The following is a 22,352-nucleotide window of genomic DNA, read 5'->3' as shown; positions in this document are numbered from 1 at the left end:
AGACACTATCACCAGCAAATAAGAGACACCAAGAAAAAGGCACTAGTGGACCGCATCAAAGGAAGCTCCAACAGCTGCAAGGAGATCTTACCGACTGTTAACGATTTTGCCTTGCTCTCAGCCACTGTCATCAACTTCGCTGTCTCTCAGCAACTCTGTAATAACTTATTCAACTTCTTCCACAGCAAAATCGCATACATCTACAGTAACTTTGCATACCAACCTAACCCAACCCCAGAGAACTCATTGCAAAACTACCCACCACCAGCCAAGACTGCCACCTGACCAAAAGGACAAATCTCTCCCCAAACAACATAGTGGCAATCATGTAGACCATCTGCTCAGGGTGCCTCAATGGACCCATCCCCCCACCACATCTACAACCTGGGAACATCACCAATCACCCCCACCCTGACCTACATCATCAACATCTCCATAACTCTCCATCTGCCCCTTTCCCGAATGCATGGAAACTTTCAGAAATCAACCCCTTCCTCAAGAAGCCCACAGTCGACCCGAATAAATGGAACAACTTCCGACCTATCTCCCTGCTTCCCTAATCAGCCAAAGTGACTGAGAAGGCCGTCAACAAACAACTCACAGCCCACCTCAAACTTTATCATCTTCTAGGCAACACTCCTTCAGAATTCAGAAAGAACCACAACACCGAAACAGTACTCGACGCACCCACTAATGACATGTAAATAATCCTGGACTGAGGAGAAACAGCTGCCCTCATCCTGCTCAACCTTTCTGTGGCCTTCAACACTGTCTCCCCTAAAAGCCTCATCAGAAGACTCCATGAGATAAGCAAACAAGGATCTACTCTCAAACAGACCTGCTCCTTCCTCACAGGAAGAACCTAAAGGGCCACACTGCCATCCTTCACATAAGAGACCAAGAAATTGATATGCGTAGTCCCACTGCGATCAACCCTCAGCCCCACCCTTTTCCTCTCCCTGCTAGACAAAACAACCACCTCCAGAACTAACTTCACCAACTGCATGACTATGGTAGCACACTGGATGTGAACCAACTGCCTACAGCTCAACTCTGACAAGATGGAAGTTCTTGGCAACAAGGCCTTTCTGTGGGACTCCACCTAGAGACCGCAGATCATGTAAGACATGTTGAGATCATCCTAGATGACAAGCTCAACATGAGGGCTCAAGTCAACGCAGTGTGCACCTCCTGCTTTCACATACTATGCATGCTGAGAAAAATCTTCAAATGGTTGCCTCAGACACCAGATGGACCATCAAACAAGCACTCATCACCAGCAGGGTGGACTGCGACAATATTCTCTATGCCAGAATCTCCAAACAACCTCTCCACAGACTCCAGACCATCCACAACACTACTGTAAGACTCATACTCGACCTCTCATGCTGCACCCACATCATACTGCACTTCAGGAAGCTTAACTGGCTCCCCATTCACAAGTGCAGCCAATTCAAGCTTCTCTCACACACACAAAGCCCTACATACCACAAGACCAGAATACCTGTGCAGCCGCCTACATGTCACCAACACACCAGACACCTATGCTCTGCCTCATTCTCACTTGCACACATTCCCTGGATCCACAAAAGCAAAACTAATGGTCACTCATTCTCTTACATCGCACCCAAGACAAGAAACGACCTCCCTCAACACATCAGAGCCTCCTCCTCACGTCTTAAGTTCCACAAGAAGCTGGTACATTAGGGACCAGAAACCTACACACCTACCCAAGCACTGAGACAGCCTCGCAGGTGAATAGTGCGCTATACAAATCAATATACCATACCATCACATAACATAACAGTCATCTTAAGGCTGGCATGCCAATTTTCACGCAGAACCATGTAGGGGAAAAAGTTAAGGAGAGCTGAAAAAGATGTCTCCCATTTTGGCTCCCACAGGAAATTTAACTTGTGCCTACATTACAAGCCACTGAAAACATTTACAGCAAGTTTAGCTTGAAAGTAGAACTTTATTCAGAAAGCACACTTTTGTTGGTTTGGTGTAAATTTGTTCAGTAGTTTATGAGGTCTATGCATTTTAAAACGTAGCAAAGTGGGCTTTTAAGGGTTAAAGGTTTTGTATATCTGTGTTGTTTGGGATTTGCAACTCCTTTGCAAAGCCATAAATTAAAATAAGGAATCAGACTAGGCAAGGGAGCCTTTTCTTCTGTCACCCCTTTCAGAGCCATGCCACGGTTCTAAAGTTGGAACTGCAAATCTGATTGCTCTGACGACAGGCTGAACACAAGACAAAATGTTCTCTTCTGTTGCCATTGACAACATTTAAAAGACCATATAAGGGGGCAGGCAGGGCCTCACCCTGAACCCCACGATATAGTAGGGCTCCCTCCCCCCCCCCACTCTACACAGTAAAAACATGAAAAAACAATTTAACTAAAAATTAGGCACTTATGGTTACCAACACACACAATAACTTGCACAGCACACTAAGCTCAACAGTACAGAAACAAACAAAAAAACAAGCTCAAGATAACAATATGATGGATTGCGCAAGGTATGGTTTGTGTTGCATGCCCTCGTAACCTCAACTGGCGAATTTTTGTGATTTGGCACGTGTCAGCCAGAACTGTAACTTACTTTTCAACTGTGTTTTTTTCAGTGAATGCATTTTATCATTGGCTTGTGATTATAGCCAACTCAAACCTACTGTATTCACCATATATTTTTCCACAAGGCAGCCATAAAGCACAGTCATAAAATTATAAATAAGTTAAAAAAAAATATACATTTGACAAAAATATATTTACAACTTCTCCTCCCAGAGGGCCTGGGATGGAATAGGACAGTACCAATCTTCTACTCCCAGGGTTTGTTATAGAGGGTAACCATTAGCAAACACTTTTTCCTACTATGGTATCCTGTGAGATTCCACGTAACAAAATACCCATCTAGAGGCTTTAACATAGTGTAATAATAAATGACCCTTAAAAGGTACAAAATTACAGTTGTAAATACGACATACACCCCTCCTTATGGGGTCTAACAGAGATTTCCACAGTACATATTAATCTAAAGGGTTTGGTCGGAGTGGGAACCTCAACCACAATTCGTCCTACTAAAGTAATCTGTGAAATTCCATCTAACAAAATTCTTGTGTGCATGTTTTAGCTCAACATAATAACATTACCCTCTTGCAAGACATTCACTTTAACATTTATTTGTCACAATAAAATAAATATATAAAAACCGTAAATAAGTCGGGCTTTCTGCTTTTGTCATAGCTTTTTATGGTAACAGTTCAGACCAATGGCATCTGACAAATGACATCATTGCCTGGCCACCATAACTGATTCAGGCCTACTGTATTGAGAAATAGGCCACAGAATGCAATACCAGCACTTTATTTTCAGTTGAAGCTCACAATGTCTGCCCAATCAAATGCTGTAGTTAAAGTGGCAACATCTAGGGGGAGCCAAAGCCCCTCTCCAGTAGAGTTTATTGAAGCATTTTTTCCATTGATCACATAAGGTTACTGACAGCTGTGCTGTCAAGCCAGACCTAACCATTTTAGTATAGGAGGAATGAATATCTGAAAACTAAGCAGATGCAAAATGCATCAACAGATTTGGTTGTGAAATCGCCCAGCTCTTCCAAGATTTAGCAACTGCCACAAATGTAGCATTGGAAGATAACGCTATTTATGTGAGACATATTTATATATCATACGTTTTACCCCTGGTGTGGTGTCATTGCGCTATGGGAGTCCAGAGCCATCTTCATGCTATTTTTGAGGATTCTGAAGTAGTAAGCAGAATCCTGTTGAGTAGCATATATGTAATATGCTGATGTGTATCCAAGAGACGGACACTTTAACATACTAGAACTCGTTACAACAGTACAGGAGGTCTCATGCCCGCAGGACCTGGACTCATAAAGACACATGGCTAAGTGACATAAAACACATCTTCGGGACAAGGGAGCGTTATACAGTTACCTGCCCACTCTACTGATTTCCCATCGGGACCTCTATCATTTACATTGAAGACATCTGAGAAAACATTTGAATCCGACTGTATTGCAAGACCTTTTTCCATACCAAATCAGCTAACGCTGGGGCCTTAAAAAGGGTTCTTGGTTATTGCAATAATCCCAGGCCCTGACTGGCGTCACGAAGCACGTTCATGTTTGAATGGCATGTATTAAACATTTACGCTAAATGTCAAGAATTCTCATTGCCTGTTATCCCCTGCAGCCTTGGCCCTGCTGACAGAGGAAGGCAAGCTGCCTTCCCCTTCCTCGGCATGTTGTGCTCTTTCACAGAGCTGATCCTTTGGTAGCGGAGCTTATCTAACCTTTCCTACCACAAACCACCCCTCGGAATTCCTCAGCACTGGCCCAGCACACTGAGGGAAGGGAGCTACCCCCAAGTGTGACAGTGGACCACTGAGAGTAAAAATCTGATTTTACCAATCGCAGCACTGTGTTTACTTTTGAAAGAGACTGTTTGTACTGTGTTTATGCACTATATGTAAAGGTATCTGTATAGCAAAAACCCTGCTAGGAAGCAAACCAGCCTTGAATACCAGGGAACTCCCAAAGGCACGATTCACGGTTGTTTACAAAATGGAAGTTAATGGGTGTGTTTCTTCAGTGTTCTTGTGTTCTCTTGCAAACATCACCCAATTTAAAGCTGTTTCAAGCAGTGCATCCACACCTCAAACAGGACAAAAGGGGGAGGGTTTCTAAAGCCCGTCTCTCTTCTTTCGGAGCGCATTGTTTGGTTCCTGGAAGGGAGTGCAAATTTAGCCCACCCTCCTCAGTAACAGGGACAGAGAAGGTCCAATGAGTAGAATACTTAATAAAAATCACTGCATGAACTGGCTCGTATTTGTTGCAGCTGCTGCTACAGACAATTTGCAAGTTGGACCACTGCAACCACAAGTTCAGCCACCAGCCCAGGTGAAAGAGGTGGCACCAAGAAACCCCGGTCATACAGTAAGCCAGGATGATACAGCCAATTGGAGAAAACAGGAATGATGGGGAGAGGGATCGAAATGTGGCAGTGAACGCTCAGCTGTAAAGGCATACACAGACAGGGACTTGTACGCTCATACAGTAACCCTGTTGGAAGTGAATGTGAGTGAAGCATGGCCACTTTTAGTGGAGATCCCCATAGAGTGCCTGACTGAAGCACGTCTACCGAAAGTGGACAGCTTGAAGGTGAATGAAACAAGGTGCCTGTAAGATGGTGATCGCTAAAGCACGGAAGTGAAAGGTCACACAGTGTGCCTGACTAACGAGCACAGATACCAGAAGTGGACAGCAACCAGGCACTCCTGATCGACTGAAGGTAAGGAAACATGACTCCCGTAAGATTGTGACATTCAAACCATGCCCACCAGAAGTAAAGCGTCACCCAGTACACATCTCTGAATGAGGCAATGCTGCTGGCAGTGGATGGCCAAATGAGATGTCTCACTAACTGAAGGTGGATGAAACATTAAGATTATGACTTTTAATGCTTGGATTGTTCATAACGTGTTAAGCTTGGCTACTGTACAAAGTCAAATGTACAGCCACATGGTATGCCGACAGGATGGATTGTCAGATGGCACCTACATGATGGGTCAGACAGTAAAGAGGAAGAGTCCAGCGGTGAAGATTCAAGAGTAGGGTAGGATTTTGGGGGTTGGGGGTACAATATTAAGGTATCACTCCAATGTAGAGCGCAAAGTGAACCTGAGTCAGATCACTTCAGTCGCCATACTGCAGCTTTTATTCACTCAAAGAATTAGCAAAGACTTTATTGGGACTTTTATGGCCAACTAAGGTGCTTAAATGTCTCTAACCCATCTATGAAGCAACCCAGAGCTGACCAATGGGTGCATGATTCAAGAGCGTTTATAGAGTGCAGATAATAGGTGTGCTGCTTCAGTGTGGGGGCAGGTAGTGTTCCCTTCCGAATAGAAGGTGGGAGAGGCAGGGGGATGCTCTTCCATAGCCTGGGAGCAGACTAACAAGACCTGCCTTTTTGAATTTTCTCTCTAGCCCATTTTAGTCTTCAATCTGGTGAAATCTTGTTATGACGCTCACTTCCTGAAGTGGCCAGCTTATTTGCCAAAAGAGAAAGTAAAAAGTGACCTTTGTAAGGCACAGCCTAGGGAAACATCCCGCTGCATAATAGGTAGTAAATGATACCAGGGAAAAGCAAGAGATAGGGTCCGCAGAAAAGCCAAGAAATGCCTCTAAGATGCAAGGTTTTATTTCTCAATGGAGTAATCTCTGGAAGAGGCATGGTCGATTTGGTTGCACTGCTGTCTCTCAGCACAAAAGAGTTTCCCTCATGCCTTTCCACTTGAAAAAACTTATTTCTCGGATCTTCAGTTCCTTAGCTAACATAAAAGACAACAACAAACATATTTTAAATATGGGTATTGAGTGTAATATTACTTTTTGAGCAATTGCATTTAAATTTCGAGACCATCAACCTATGAAGGATAAGATGTGTTACCTGAAAATACTGGCACAGGTCAATACATTTACCAAGCCTAGCACCTACCTGCTCAATGGTGCTGCCACTGCTACCTTCTGGTGTTTCTAGATAAAGTCATCTCGGCTGCTGCATGGTTACACAATCCAACAGGACTTGCTTCAGATGCTGTAGGACTAGTCCAGTCAACCAAACTTGCTGCATGCATAATGCCTTGGATACCTCTTTGCCTTTCAGCACGGCAGACATTTTCCTACTCCTAGTGTAGACCTTTATTAGAACTAAGATTACCCTAAACCCTATTCACATTTTACTGACCTGGTGAGAAGCTTCCATAACAAAAAACTACTCTAATCCCAGTGTAGGTGTCCTAGGCTATGTCAGAAGCATGCCTTACCGAGTCATTAACTAAAGCACAAGCAGTTTTAACTAAATTGGTGGCTTCTACTTTCTAGGACAGAAAGCACTACAGCCCCAATGCAGGTCTTTTTGAGCAAACAGCTACTGATCCACAACTTGCTCAAGTGCTTCATGACAAAAACAGAAGGGGTCCTCACCTTGGCACAGATGTTCCTCAACAGGGAAGGATAAATATAAACCTTACCCCAAGCAAGGAATACATTGTACACAAAAACAGTTGCACTATCTGGAGGGAAGACATTCCTTTACTTGGAAATATGCTTCCCTAAATGCTAATGCTGTTCTTAAGCTAAATAAGAAGCTACACTAAACCTTACATAGTTATTCCTGGGCTAGAATGGATCCATCTCAAGCCCTAGTATAGGCTTTCATTATACAGAAATTAAACCAACCTTTTTGTAGTGCAGGTGTTTCTTGACTTGGGGAAATTCTAGTGTAACTATTCGCTGATAAGGACAGAAGCTCCACTTAAACAAGTTCAGGAGTTCCCAAACTAGGAATGTCCATACTGCGAATGTTCATTGTACATAAGAAAAGCTGTCTTGGCCCTAATACTCGGCTCCTCAACTAGGATAGATGCTGCCCTAACCCTAGTCTAGGTATTCATTAATAAGGAGAGAACTACCTCTGTGTATGCATTCCTTGACTATAGCATCTATGTCCTTTAGCCTACTGTAGCTGCAGATGTTCATTGGTTAGGAGAAAAGAACCGCAGTGTGGGTATTCCTCGACTACAGCAGATGCTGCTCTTAAGCTACTGTAGACATTATTGGTTAGGAGAGAAGTACCTAAGTGGAGGTTTTCCAACAGAGCAAATGCTGCCCTCAAAATTAGTGCAGGTATTAACCGGTTAAGAGAGAAGTACCTCTGTGCACGTATTTCTCGGCTGACAGATCCTGCCCTTAGGCTAGTGTAGATGTTTGTTAATTAGAAGAGAAGTACTCAGTGGCGGCTCCTCCGCTATGGCGAAGGAGAGTCACCCCCGCCAGCAGCAGCAGCTGCAAAACTTCAAAAACAAAACGATAATAAACCATGTTTAATATTGTTTTGTTTTTCAAGGGGTTGGACCATGGGGGATGACAGGCAGGAAGGGGGAGTGGTGTGCCCTTCCCTCAGTGTGCATGTGTGTTTGGCCGGCCATCTCAGGACAACCAAAACCACATGAGCACTGAGCTCTCTCCAACCTGAGTTGTGTTGCCGGGTTGGAGACAACAGGTACAGGCTCCCAGTCTGCCTGGGAGCACACAGCCAGGGTGCTCAGGCCAATCTTGACACTGCTCTCATGCTGCCAGCAGCATGAGAGCAGCGTTAGGATTGGCTGCAGGACAGGGTGGGAGACTGTGCCTTCAGCCGAGCCTAAAGACCGGCGAAGTGGTAGATAAGTTTCTTTTTTTCTCCGTTTTTGTTTTGTTTCCCCCGTTTCCCCCCCTGTGCTCCCATCCCCCGCAACCCCTCCCTGCCCCGCCACCCTACCCCGACACCAGCCGTGACTAGGAGTAGCTCAATGAAGGCATTTCTAAACTACAACATATAGTACCCTTAAGTTAGTGTATGTATTCATTCACTGGTTAGGAAAGAAGTACCTCAGTAGAGGTATTTCTCGACCACTGCAGATGCTGCCCTTCAGCTAGTGTAGCTCTTCACTGGACAGGAAAGAAGTACCTCAGTGCAGGTATTCTACGACTATTGATGCTGCCTTTCAGCTAGTGCAGATGCTCACTGATCAGGAGAGAAGTACTTTAGTGCAGGTATTTTACGACTACTGATGCTGCCTCTCAGCTAGTGCAGAAGCTCATTGGTTAGGAAAGAAGTTGTCCTACCTCTGTGCAGTTACTCCTCGAGTACCAGATTCTGAAATAACTTAATATCTGTTTCAACAGGAACATAAAGCTCATGAAGAGCACATGCTTGCAAACAGTTTCAGAAAGACACGAGAAGCACTAAGTGATCAGTCCCAGATTTTCCCAAGATATTAAATGTCCAGAAATACAACTGATTTTTCTAGGCGTGCACCACTTGTGACTGATGCTCAGTGTTAGATTGGTTTCTTCCTTCTGTCTTTCTGCTCTCTAGTGAACTCAAAGATTTAACATTTGTATACCACAACAAAACGAAATGAAGAGGTTTCCTAGTACTATGCTGTGTTTACTAGATATCACTAGAGCAGATGTTTATTCATTAGCACAGAATCATTTCTGCCCCTAGTGCGGGTGTTCTCGACGAGGGCAGAATCTAGCCTAAACCAAAATAGTAAAATCATGAAATCGCTACATTATATTGGAAAGCACCAGGTGTAGACGTTCTGCTACATTTTTCTGTCTTTGCGAGTACTACCCTAACCTTCTTCAGTGATCTTTGACTCTTGAACAGCAACTACAGCTCAGGTCAATTTTTCAATTATTTTTGACACGCCTGAGCAATAACATTTACTTAAACCTCACCATTACATGCTGCAGCTGGATGTTTAATTAATGCCAGAATATCAACTTGTAAATAATATTATAAGAAACCCACAGCGGCAGATTACTTCAGCTACAGCTGTTTTTAAACAGTAGAAGGTCATCACAAAATACCCATTTGTAATCAGCCCTGGAATAGAAAGAAAGCATCTAGAGAAGGGCGTTAAACTAACGAGAAAGATGAGTCAGAAAAAAATAACATACAAAAAGCACAAACGAGAGAAACATAAAAACAGACATTTGAAATTAATCCAGAATAGCGGGGAGTGAGAGTGAAAATAGACCAAAAAGTCTGTGACGGAGATCATGATATATTGCTGGTTAACTGAATAGCACTGCTTTAGCGAATTAGTTGGCCTCTTGGCAAATGGTTTGCAGTTGTGATTCATCTAGCGGAGATTTCCTACTGTGAGAAAATTGTATCTGAGCCACATGTGGGTGGACGGGTTTAAAGGAGTGAGAGCCTCTATTCCAGTTTTAGAGGATGGGGGTTACTAATATGGGAAAATCATTTCTGAACCATATAGGAGGTGGGCTTGCTGTGATGGGTTCATGTTGGATTAGTGTATTTTGAGAAGTAGGTTTTCCATAAAGGGGGTGTTAGGGGGTGAGCGTGGCCAAGAAGGCATCCGGAGAAGTATACTGTGCTTCACACCAAGATCTGCAAAAATCCTAAGCCATCCTGGGAGCAGCCATCGCCCCTGCCAGCTTAAAAGGTGTTTAGAAACACTTGTGACACGGGGCACAGCAAGGAACCTGGTCCGTGGCACCGCAAGTGACCAGGGATGCAGCCGAATCTGCGGCCAAGTAGGCACCGGTGAAGGGGACAGGCTTAGGTCGGGGTGAAGAGAATGAGAGACTGGCACCTCTGAGCGGCTCCCAGAAATGCCCACCAACAAAGGTTGGGGCGGAGGGTAACTGGTGGCCCTCACCAAAAATACACTTTGGACCACTGCAGCTGACGCTACATCTTGTAAGTGTCCAACAGTGACAGAGGCTCTGTATTGCTGAGGAGCAGACTCAGAACTTGGGCCTGGTGGGATGCGGCTGGGTGTGTACCTGCGGGTGACTGTAGCCGAGCAGAGCAGTAAGCAAGTCCTTACAGGGGCGGTTTCTCATTTAGGGCTGAGGGGCTGCACCCCTCTGAAATTCCTACACATTCATATAAAAAAATATTAAATAGATTGATTTGTTTAGAGTTGTATCTCTAAATAAATCGATGCATTTAAGTCTGGGCAGTCTGTCGCAGGTTGCCTGCCCGGGCTCACTTTGAAGCACGACACGGAAGCCAGGCAGTAAATCAACTTTCTACACTGTGACGCACGACGCAGAGCTGACTGCTCTGAAGCCCATCATTTCCATTGTGGTCTATGCCAGTATCCAGTATAGGCCAGTGACATTTTTAGCGTCATGGTTTCGGGTGTTGAAGTCTTCATTCCTGCGGGGGGGGGCAGCCATCTGTCATTAACAGGCATTGATCCCACCCTTTCCCCATTCATCATGCAGTAGGAGTGGATGCAAGCACATGTGATTTAGTGCCTTGTCTTCGGTAACGCTAAGTGTTATAATGCTAATCTTGTGTTATTTTTATTATACTGAGACCCGTTGTCACACTAACCTCCCCCATGTGACACTCCAGGCCCTGGCTGCAGACTGCTGGCTCCTTCAGAAGTGGAGCTGTTGTATTTGTTCCTCGTGAAACTGTTCCAAAAGGCGAGCAGGGTTCTTGCTCCCTTGCGGAATGGATCCAAATGTACGAGTCAATCGCAAGGGGAGAAATAAGTGCTTACAGTAAAGGCAGTCATCAGCAGTATGGCGTTAAAACTGGCCCTATCTTCATGCCCTTAACATTAATGCCAAAACATGGATTGATATGCGAACAATGAATGTTAAAATTTGTGTAGTATGTGTCAGCCATTTAGTTCCTCTTATTTCACGTTTTACTTAATGTTGCATTCTCGAAGCGAGTTAACTGTTTCATCGTGCTGTCTTTCTGTGCATTGTATTACTCTTGCATAGTGCATACTTTGACTCAGACCAGGTGTTTATGAGGGGGCTTTGATTGAGGGTTCTGGTGCTGAGGCTGTAGGCAAAGCAAAGTGCCTGAAAGTGGGTTGGTCTCTCTGCAGAGAACACAGAACAATGGTCATGTATTCCAGTTGCAAATTTTTTTCTTGGGAGGATTCACCTTGGACCCCATGTTTGTCCATTAACCTTGCGTGCTTCACTCGCTACATAAAAGTCATACCCAGCTTTTACGCCCCACCACTTTCAAATGTCACCAGCTACCACTGAGTCCTTGGCCTGAAAGACCCCTCGCCGAGGAGGTCCATTGACATTTGGGGACTGCGCAGCTGACCGTGCTTGCTGGCAGGCGGCGGAGAGGGGCTTAGATGCACTTTCCTATGCACAAATGGGAGAAAGAAGCACCAGGAGAAAAGTGTGACAGTACAACACCCTTGCCCATGAAAGGTGAAGCCTGCTTGGAGCCACACGGGTCCTAATCAATGCGTCCATGGAGACCTGAGCTGCAACAAGGTGCTCACATCAATCGGACACAGCTAATTGGGACAATTTTACTCTGGCACCCTCTACCCAAGCACTCAAGAACTACGACAAACTGGTACAGACCTCGCATGAGAATGAAACCACCAAAATTGTTACAAAACCACCAAGGGTGACAGTCACACTTGGTCTCAACCTCTCACCCACGCGCAGCAACTCCGGATGATCCACAGCAACCATGCTGGGGTGAAAGGAAGGCCCTTCGACAGGCAAGGCTCTGGACATGGTCCCCTTTTGAGACCACGCTGTGATTGCTCTCCCCCAATTTGCCAACCACCGCAATAAAGCACACCAATCAGGGGGTCCCAATCTATGCACTACGAGGATACACATCATCAATTCAGGGATCAAGCATGGTGAAACCCAAACCCAGAAAGATGCCCTCCACCACAACAAGACATTGATGACCTGTTGGCCAGACCAGTGGCACAGGGCCTGCTGACTCATTTGAAGTCTACCTTAGAATGCATTCATAACAATTTAAGAGGATACTACAGGCAGTATTGGAAACCAAAACATCGCTGGAAGCCATGATAGACAAAGTCATTATGGAGGTAAACCTACTCCAAATAGACCCCACAAAACTACTGGAGAGAGTACAAGAGAAGGAATCTACCATCACCATGATGCACTCTACCTCCCAGAATGTGCAGTCCTAGCGGCGACTCCTGCAGCAGAGGTGACCCAGTTGCAATTCCAGGGGGTTGTGGGGGTAGTGTGGGAGTGGTGGGGGTGGTGTGGAGGTTGCGGGGTGGTGTGGGGGTTGCGGGGAAGTTTGGGATGCCGCATGCTGCTCAAGATGAAATAACATTCACTTACTCGGAACAGCTGAATACATGGAGGGCCCAAATATAGAACTGTTCCTTGAAAAATGGTTAATGGACACTGTTCTAAGGGGGTGACTCCACAACTTCTTCTCAGCTGAAAAAGAACAATGTTTCCCAGAACGCCCCTACCGACGGGGGCACAGCCTCACCCAGTCATTTCCCCCTATTGAACTATAGGAACCGATATCTCAATCTGCAGTTGTTTAATAACAAAGGCCCATAGAAATGCAAAGGTGCCAGCATCATAGCGTATCCTAACTACATGTCAGAAGTACAGCAACGCCTCATTTCCTGCATGGTGGTGATGAGACAGCTATGTATCATGAAACTAAAATATGCACTAGTATTTTAGGCTAAATTGATGGTAGTGGAGGGGGACACAACCCACATAATCCTAACTCCTGATGAAGCATGGGAGTGGTTGCATATTAAGGAGATTACAATCCCTACGGAGGGCGACCAGCTGACATGGGGGTGGGAAGGAAAACTCCAAAAGAAGAAGAGACCACAACACCAAAAGAACCAAACCACCAAGGCTCAAACAGCCACTGAGCGTGCACAGACGGAGGTGGATCTGTCGCAACACAGCTGTAATCCCTCCAAAGTGTTATCCCCAGACCATGGATTGGAAATAGACTCAGGAACTAACATATCTGACATGGCAGCAGACCAGATCTGACCATCAGGGTAGCGGATGGCATAGCCTGAATCATGACAGTGGAGCCAAGCTTCCAGAGCATACTCCTGAAGGTAAAGGGCCACTAATATCAGACAACTATGGCCAATGTGATGAAGGAATGGAGGCTTCACATAGAGTCGATCTGGGTGGAGTCGGAGTACAGACTGAACCATACACCCAATCTCCAAACTGGAGGAATTAAACATATTACTAGAGGGGGGAAAATTCTGTTTGCATTGATTACAGTTTATTGGCATGAGGCACGACATGCTGGGGTGGGAACAGTTTGAGAACTAGCAAACCAAGCTTATAGTGCTTTCATTTGAACACACACTACGCAACTCACAGTCCCAACTAGACCTCAGAGCATTGTGCCTATATCTTATGGCACCCCATTCTGGGGGAAGGCAGCTAGGAAACACTTGCCAGACAACAGAGGAACACCTAGAACCTTCATGTAATTTGACTGTAGAGATTCCCCACTACAGAAGACGGATATATAAAGATGGACACCACAACAGACATAATGCCCAAATATAATATCCCGACCTGGAACATTCGGGGAATGGCCACATCCTGCAAACGACACATGGTCTACACTTATCTTAGATGGTGTTGGGTCCACATAGCGTGTCTTGAAGAGACACACCTGACCGGCACAGAACTTGAGAAAATACTCAAAAGAGTGGGGGCAGATACACAACAACACATACTCGGCATAAGCCAGTGGAGTGCTAATTTTGGAGTCCCCTGACAACAGTTACGGGTAAGATGAATACAGATGGTAGATACGTCATGATTGAAACCACCTACATGGGGACCCCTTGATTATAGTAGCTATAATCACACCAAACACTGACCTCACAGGTTTCCTAACACGACTGACACCTGCTCTGTTGTATGACCCTCAGGTGCCTTCCATATGGGGAGTCGGGGGACTTCAACTGCTTTCTCAATGTGGACATGGAGAGATCAACACTCTCACTTCAGAGGGGCAGTTGTCTGAGAGCATCACAATGCTTTTAACAGTGGGTGACAGATGCAAGACGTGTGGAGGTTTATGATTCCTAATTAGAAGGAGTACTCGTTTTACTCACCGATGCACCAGCTACATTCAAGGTTGGACCAGTTTCACTACACCACATCATTATAGGCCAAAACAAAAAGGATATAGGGTATTTAGTTAGGATCCTCTCACATCACAGCCCACTGGAAGTAAATATCCACCAGGGCAGGTACAGAGCCAAAACTCCTACCTGGAGACACCGTACTAAGGCTCTCCAAAACACACCCTTCCAAGAAGACATAGGCACACTCATCTCACAATACCTCACAGAAAATGAAGGCATGGCGCAGACCAGAGAAACAGGGTGGGAAGCGTTTAAGGTGGTGACCGAAGGACATTGCATTGCTACATGATGGGCAATACACGCCCTGTGGACAATTTCACAACCTGACAAAGTACCACAACTCAGCACCCTACTCCATAGGCACACTGACCGGAAGGGTCATTTCAGATTGCTTTGTCATTGGCAGAGGCACATGTCAAGGCTGTCCGCTGTCCCCATTCATTTTTGAGCTAGCCATGGAGCAACTAGTGTGTTTGCTCCGCACATGGGCAGCTGGCTGGGGGATCCGTGCATCTGGTATATTGTCTCGCTGTATGCAGATGATACCCTGATATATCTCTGACACACACAAACGATCAGACTGATCTCACGCCTCAAAATGAACTGGACCAAGCATTGCCTCTTTCCCCTGGGGAGCATATTTGCGGACCACAGATTGATAGCTAACCCTCCAGATTCATATCGAGTTTTGATACTTTTAAATGCCTGTGCGTAAAAATCTATCACGCTACACCAGACCTGATAGAGGGCAAGCAGGGCAAAGACCCTAGCATCAATTCTGAACTCCGTGACCTTCTGGGCATCCCTACCGCTCTCCACACTGGGTTATGTGGCTATTGCAAAAATGTTAATTACAGCGGCCACTCTATTTCTTCACGGACTTATCAGTGATCTTGTCGCCAAGTGTTCTTCAAGGCCCTCCATGGGTTGTTGTCAGACTTAATATGGGGAAGCAGCAGGAAGCGAGTGGCTTTTCAGAGTTTGCAATGCCCATTGGGGGAGGCGGGCTGGGGGCTCCGGACCACAAATTATATTATGCTGCTAAACTACTGCAGTGGACGATGCAGTACAGCCGACTCCAGCCTTGATTAGACCAGTCAAATTCAGTTACTGCAAAGATGTACATACACATGAACAGCCTCCCCCATACACACCACAACTGGGTCTGTGGTCATTACTGGAGATCCAAGTGGTTGCTAGAAGCCACAATATGCAATTATGGAGAGACTTCGAGCGACTCAAGTGGGAGATTTATTTGCTGTGGAAACACTACACGTACTTCAAGAACTAATGGAATTATAAAACATACCAAAGGCGCAACTGCTGGCATACCACGCAATTTAACATGGCATACACACAGGATGGGGGCTGGGCCAAACAGAAGCACCCACCTATGCGTTCCTAGCAGGCCCCCTCACCCACGGTACCAGCAGGAGAGGGATAATATTACATAGCTTACTGCTGGCAAGACTACACAACCCTAGCCCAAGCTATAAAATTGAACAAGAGCAGGACCTGAAGAGAGAGCTCACAGCAAAATAATGGGCAACGATCACAAGCATGGTCAAATGGATCTCCCCTAATGTGACACTCTGATTCACAAACGTCAACTGTGTACAGCGGACATACCACACCTAATACACAAGATGTTTGGGAGGACATTAACTGGCTGTCCCCGATGTCGATTCAGCAATGCAGGCTTCTACCATATAGCATGGGAAGGCCTAGCATTATAGCATACATGGACGAAAGTGCTGGAATTTATCTCCGAAATACTGGAGTGCCCAACCCCTGTACATCTGAGCTACACCTCTCAGGCCTCATGCCAAGACCTAAAGCAGACAAAGTGCTGTGTAAAATCATAGACTTAGACCAGGTACTTTATAAGCGCTGCATTGCTATGTCCTGTAAGGCAAGTTCAGTCCCAAAAGTAAACTTGTGGGTATGTTATCTACTGACATGGGCTAAAGCAGAAACAGCCGCACTTACCATACAAAAAACACAAACATAACGAGGCCCTGTGGCTCTGATGTATACATAACGAATATAGAAGCCACAAACGACATCAGATCCCCTTAGCTGACTTGACACACTGCAGATGAAAAGAGGCGCCCTATCCAGACAGTGACCACTGTACTCAGAATTTAGGGCCAGATGTATCACGCTCCCGGTTTGCATTTCTTAAATAGCGAATTTTAAGAAATCGCTATTTAAGAAATGCAAAATGGGACATATGAAAATTGTGAGTCGGTAATAGCGATTTCTTAAAATTCACAATCGCTATTACCTAATCACATTTAGGGACTGGGACTCCATTCATCCCTATGGGCCTGTAGGCCCATAGGTGCGAATGGTTTTGCATTATCTAATTTGCGAATTCCTGTTAGGAATTTGCAAATTAGGTAATGCAAACCCCAGGGTGCTGGCGGCCTAAGGCCCCCTTTGATGCACCCCAAAAGAATATTTGCGGACATGTAAAAGTGCATGTGTGCGCTACATGTCATTTTAAAAAATGCATTATAATTTAAAATTTAAAAATTGCACATGCAATTGCACACTGCATTTCCTAAATGCCCAGTTCGCATTTAGTAAATGCTTGATACATGTGCTTTGGAAATTGCAGATAAGAATTCCGATTTGTGATTTCCTATTTAGAGAATCGCAATTTGTGATTCCCTAAATGGAGTCGCAATTTTAAGGAATCGCTATTTTTGCGATTCCTTTCATAAATCATGAAAGGTGATTTTACAAGGGCAAACTTTGTGACTCGCTCCGTTTGCAAATGCAAAATCGTTTGATACATCTGGCCCTTACACACCTGCAACAGGACCTAATGGAAACACCTAGAACTGAGCTATGCATTTCAGAATGGCCGGAGGAACGCTAAAGGGCAACTGATCAAGGGGCACTGTATATCAACACAGATTAAGGGTTAGGAAAAGCATTGTACCAGGGCAATGGCAGCCAAAATACTGAGGAGACAGCTCTCCCCCCCCCTCCCAACACCCCCACAAACCGGACTAATAACTCAGTATCCCTGCACAGTGTAGAACTCCCCTCCTAACCGGATGTATTTACTATGGAACAATTTTGCGAATGGCAATGTGCATCTTGGCAATTTAAGACTGTCCCACGGCTGGTGAGCGACGAAGGAGGGACAGAGGATATGGATTTGAGCATGCCAAGAAGTAGTAGAGGCACATTATGTAGGAGCGCACGTGTGGTTTATTGTTGAAACTCAATAAATAAATGAATAAAAAAAGTGGGGGGCATGTGACCACAACCCATTGAAGTACACAGTGTGTGGTACATTGTATGTGTGTGGCAGTGCGCAGAGGGCATTCAGGCCTTTCCGCACTACATCTGACCAATGTCAGTTGACAGTCAACTGTCACAAATTTGGTTCAGAAGCTCATTTGTTACTCCCCTTGAACTGGACAAGATTAGGAGTTTAGAGTTTTGCTAAATAATCAAAGAAAAAAACAGAAATAAGGTCAGCTGAAAAAACATGAGAAAAATAAACAAATTAATGGTTAGTAATGGAACAAAGTAATTTTGTTCAATATGAATTATTGGCTACACTGCACGTGTGCAGTGGGCAAATTTACCACGTACCTGCTTCATGACTTTCTTCTTAAGGGCTTCCTTTTGAAGGCGGCTGCCAACAGTCGTCTGTAAAAGACCATCAAAAATCAGCATTAAGGACAAAAAATGAGATTAGCACTGTTGCACTCACTACAAATTCAAGAGTAGCAGACTGAGTCACAGGTTAACATCTGGGTGCTCAGTTTCTCTAGCAGTGTCTCAGCAAGCACCCAGTCGCATTCCAGGTGTCCCAGAACAGCATACAACTGATCCTTTAAAAAATGTGTCCATTCTCAGCCTCTGTTATTGTGATCACAAAAGGTACTACTGGGACAATATTAGCAGCGGAATAAAACAACAAAGTTACCTGGTGTTAACTTGTGTAGACTCTTGGAGGGGCTGGCTGGGGAGGGGGTTACTGTGGTTATCTGAAGTATGCAGTTCACTTAAATTTACTCAAGTCTCAGGTTTTTCATAAAACATTAAGACGGACTCTCACACATCAACCTAGTCACATAATGGTTCACTACAGGGTCGTCTCACCCGCCTGACAGTCTATTGGAGGCGGGGGCTGATCGCTATGAGAGAGCACTTAAGTGGTAAAGATGAGCTCGCATAATGTTAAAAAACCCTTAACATGAAACCCATCCTCTATAATTTATCTTACTGGAGGATGTTAAAAAACACAATGTTAGAGCCTGTATATGTTGTGACGCTCCCTTGTGTCGACATGTTTCACTCATCCTTATGGCCCCAAGGAGGTCTGCGGCCTCCCTCAGGACCGAGATCTCTCATAAAATAGCTTTCATGGATTCATTTCTTTACAGCTATGTGGACGTCCCTCAGGATGCATCACCTGTTGAGGTCAATGTAGTACTCCTAACTAGGGTTATTGTTGCTCCATGAGGGAGGGACAAATGGAACACCCTGTAGTCAAATGTTCATCAAGAAACGCCTGCAATTTGCTTAACCTCTGTCTGCCACCTCGGGATATACTCCATACTACAGGTAAATGACCGCCCCCCTGACCTTACGCAAGATAACTCTAGCTAAGTTTGTTGTTTTCTTCAGTATACTTTCAGAAGTTTGCTAACCCGAGTGGCCACATCCTTTACTACTGTTTAGAGCACATTCTTTGCTAGTTTCAAAAGCATGTTTCTTTTCTTTTTCAAAAACGTGATTTGATTGCTATACAAGGAAAAATAAAAAAATAAAAACTTCAAAATAAGCTTGAGTTTTCCATTAAATGTAGAGACAATAGTGAGAATCTAAAGTTCCAATCCTCGGAAAAAATCTAAACTCAGTAAGATGCTTCTAGAAAATCTACCGCTTTCTAGCTATTCATCCAATGTATTTTGTGGAGTCTAAATATTTTTGATTAGATCTACCCCTTTCGAATTGAATGTACTCTCCTCATCAAGAGAAAGCTATGGTTTTATCTCATCAAATGGTGCAGCCTCTTTCCTGTTACTGAAAGTAAATATAATTTGATCACTCCATAACAGTTTATAAAGAGTACCCTCTCATATCATTTCCTGAACCAAAAGTATGTTTGTCTTGTCTTAAAAGGCTGATGTTAGATGGTAAACGTGTTCCAACTGTATTAAAGTAGCACCTTTCTGACATAGTTACCCCCACTTTTTGCCTGGTGTCAGTATGTTTAGACTGTAGTATACTGAGATCCTGTTAACCAGGACCCCAGTGGCAGTGCTCTCTCCCCTAAATTTAGTAGTTGGTAAGTAACTTTTACACCTCACAATTGGCATACTGGTGCATCCATGTAAGTCCCTAGTTTATGCTACTTAGGTACCCAGGGTATTGGTACACCAGGGTCCCCCATGGGCTGTAGTATGTATTGTCACCCATGGGCGCCCATGCAAACTGTGACTACAGGCTTGCCATTGCAGCCTGTGTGAAATGGTGCATTCACCTTTCACCACAGATATAATGTTTACCTTATATCACGGTCACTGCACTATGACCGCATAAGTCACCCTTAACGAAGGCCCTTCAGCCCAAGGGCAGGGTGCATGGTTCTCAGTGTCGACCACCGTTCTACAGAAAAGCATCACCAAGAAGTGTGGGCATTGACCCTTGAATTGCCTGGGCACCCCTGGGTAGTCTGGACTCTGTCCCCTCTTTCCTTAGGTCTTCTTCTTTCGGAATCCACGCTTGGGTTCCACCAACCTGGTCCTTGGGTCGCAACAGCAGCTGGACAGCTGAGGTCCCCCACTGACTTCAACTGGAGGCTCAGACACTACTTCATCCCTATGCACCTGGGCTCCCTGGTGTAGGTAATTCACTTCTCTGGGTATAAACCGGAAGTGCCCTCACACTGAGAACCATGCACCCTGCCCTTGGGCTGAAGGGTCTACCTTTGGGTGACTTTTGGGGTCATAGTGCAGTGACCGTGATATAAGGTAAACCTTATATCTGGGGTGAAAAGTGCATGCACCATTTCACACAGCCTACAATGGCAAGCCTGTAGTCACAGTTTGCATAGGCTCTCGTGGGTGGCACAATGCATGCTGCACCAATGCCCTAGGTAGCATAAACTATGGACTTACATGGGTGCAACAGTATGCCAACTGTGAGGTGTAAGAGTTACTTACCAACTAAATCTGGGGGCCAGAGCACTGACACTGTGGTCCTGGTTAGCACGATCTCAGTGTACTACAATCTAAACATACTGACACCAGGCAAAAAGTGGCAGTAACTATGTCAGAAAGGTGCTACTTCTCTACACCAACATGCACTATGTCAAGGTCAGGGCAGTGATGCAGCCTTGTGCCTGCTGGAGTGGGCCCATAGTCTCTCTAAGGCTGTTTCTTGGCCAGAGGCCTACCCAACACAACAGAGTCCCTTCTTGCACTGCCTTACTCTTCTCTGCCCTAGAGAACCCCAGAAACAGCTAATCGTCCAACCGATGATCTTTGGTACGTTTGTTATAAAAGCTGAAAGCTTTTTTGGGTGTAGCCGATAGAATCTCTCCTCCTCTTTTGAGGAGTTAGGTGGAGCAAAGAACACTGGTAGAGTAACGGACGGGTAGACGCGAAAATCAGTCACAACTTCTGGTAAAAAGGCCTCCCTGGTCCTCAATACCACTTTATCTGGGAAAACGTGGTGCATGGCGGCTGCACCGAGAGAGCTTGGAGTCCACTGCAATGGGAAAAGCAGTCGTAGTCAGGAGACGTAGTTGACAGCTGTGCATTGGTTCAAATGGCTGGTACTTGAGAAAAGTGAGGACCAAATTAAGATCCCACTATGGCATCACAAAGAGTGTCAGAGGAAATCAATGCATTAACCTTTTAGAAATCTAAGCATAAGGGGTAATTAGAGCAAAGACTGTTGGCTCTGGTTAACATAAAAAGGCAGAAAAGGGCCAACAGAGAAACTTTAATGGAGCCCAATACAAGTCCTTGTTGGGCTAGAGATAAAACCAACAGAAGGACATCGAAAAGTTTTCCCTTACAATACTGATCCTTTGCAGGTCAAAGGAGGACCACAAACTTGTATAACCCAGCATAGACAGACTTTGTAGAAGAACACCAGGATTCCAGGATGACCTCCACAATTTTGATAGGAAGATCAAATGCAGTTAATTGCTGCCGCTCAATTTTCACTTATGGAGATGCAGGGTAGGACCATGCCACGCTGATGTGACAGGTGGTACTCCTGAGGCAGTAGCCTAATTGAAGGACAGATGCTCGTGCCCAAAAATTTCTCAGTACCACACTCTCCTTGCCCAATCCATAGCCACTAAGATGACTTGGGCCTAGTCCTTTCTGATCTTTTTCAGAACTCGGGCACGAAAGGGAGCGGTGGTGAAGTCTAAAGGTGTACTGTGCTCCTCTCTATCCAGACTGTGTCTACGAAAGAAGGCCTTCTAAGAAACTCCAGCACGCAAAGGTTTTAAAATTGTGGATTCTCATAGAAAGGATTCTGCCAGGGTTCTCCCCATTATTGGAAGATGCCTTGTGTTACATCAGGATATAACTGTACATCTCCCCAGCAAACAGCTGGTATTTATACTAAGCGACCGGAGGGCTGGACTGGTCAAAGAAAATATCCAGTTTCCAAATGCCTCAATTTGTTCTGCTCTGTCAGAATTTGTCATAGGGAGAGAACTGGGGTTCACCCTACTGGTGGGTGGCTGATCCACCAGGCTTTCCGGTGTAGGGTGCTGTGTCACAAAACTGGTGTCACCTGGTGCCAGTCTGTGGCATCTGGA

The 22,352-nt window shown here is 45.1% G+C and overlaps 1 protein-coding gene across 1 annotated transcript in view; it reads right to left on the bottom strand.

Annotated features, from left to right (window-relative positions):
• Positions 1–22,352, bottom strand: part of NSRP1 (nuclear speckle splicing regulatory protein 1) — a 230,780-nt gene that overhangs the window by 74,020 nt on the left and 134,408 nt on the right. The window contains exon 3 of the mRNA XM_069226261.1: positions 18,152–18,208. Within this exon, the coding sequence (XP_069082362.1) occupies positions 18,152–18,208 (57 nt within the window). The remainder of the gene's footprint in view (positions 1–18,151; positions 18,209–22,352) is intronic.

This window comes from Pleurodeles waltl, chromosome 3_1 (assembly GCF_031143425.1).
Source record: "Pleurodeles waltl isolate 20211129_DDA chromosome 3_1, aPleWal1.hap1.20221129, whole genome shotgun sequence".
Classification (NCBI taxonomy): Eukaryota; Metazoa; Chordata; class Amphibia; order Caudata; family Salamandridae; genus Pleurodeles; species Pleurodeles waltl.
Note: the sequence above shows the minus strand (reverse complement) of the source record. Positions and strands in the feature narration are given on the sequence as shown.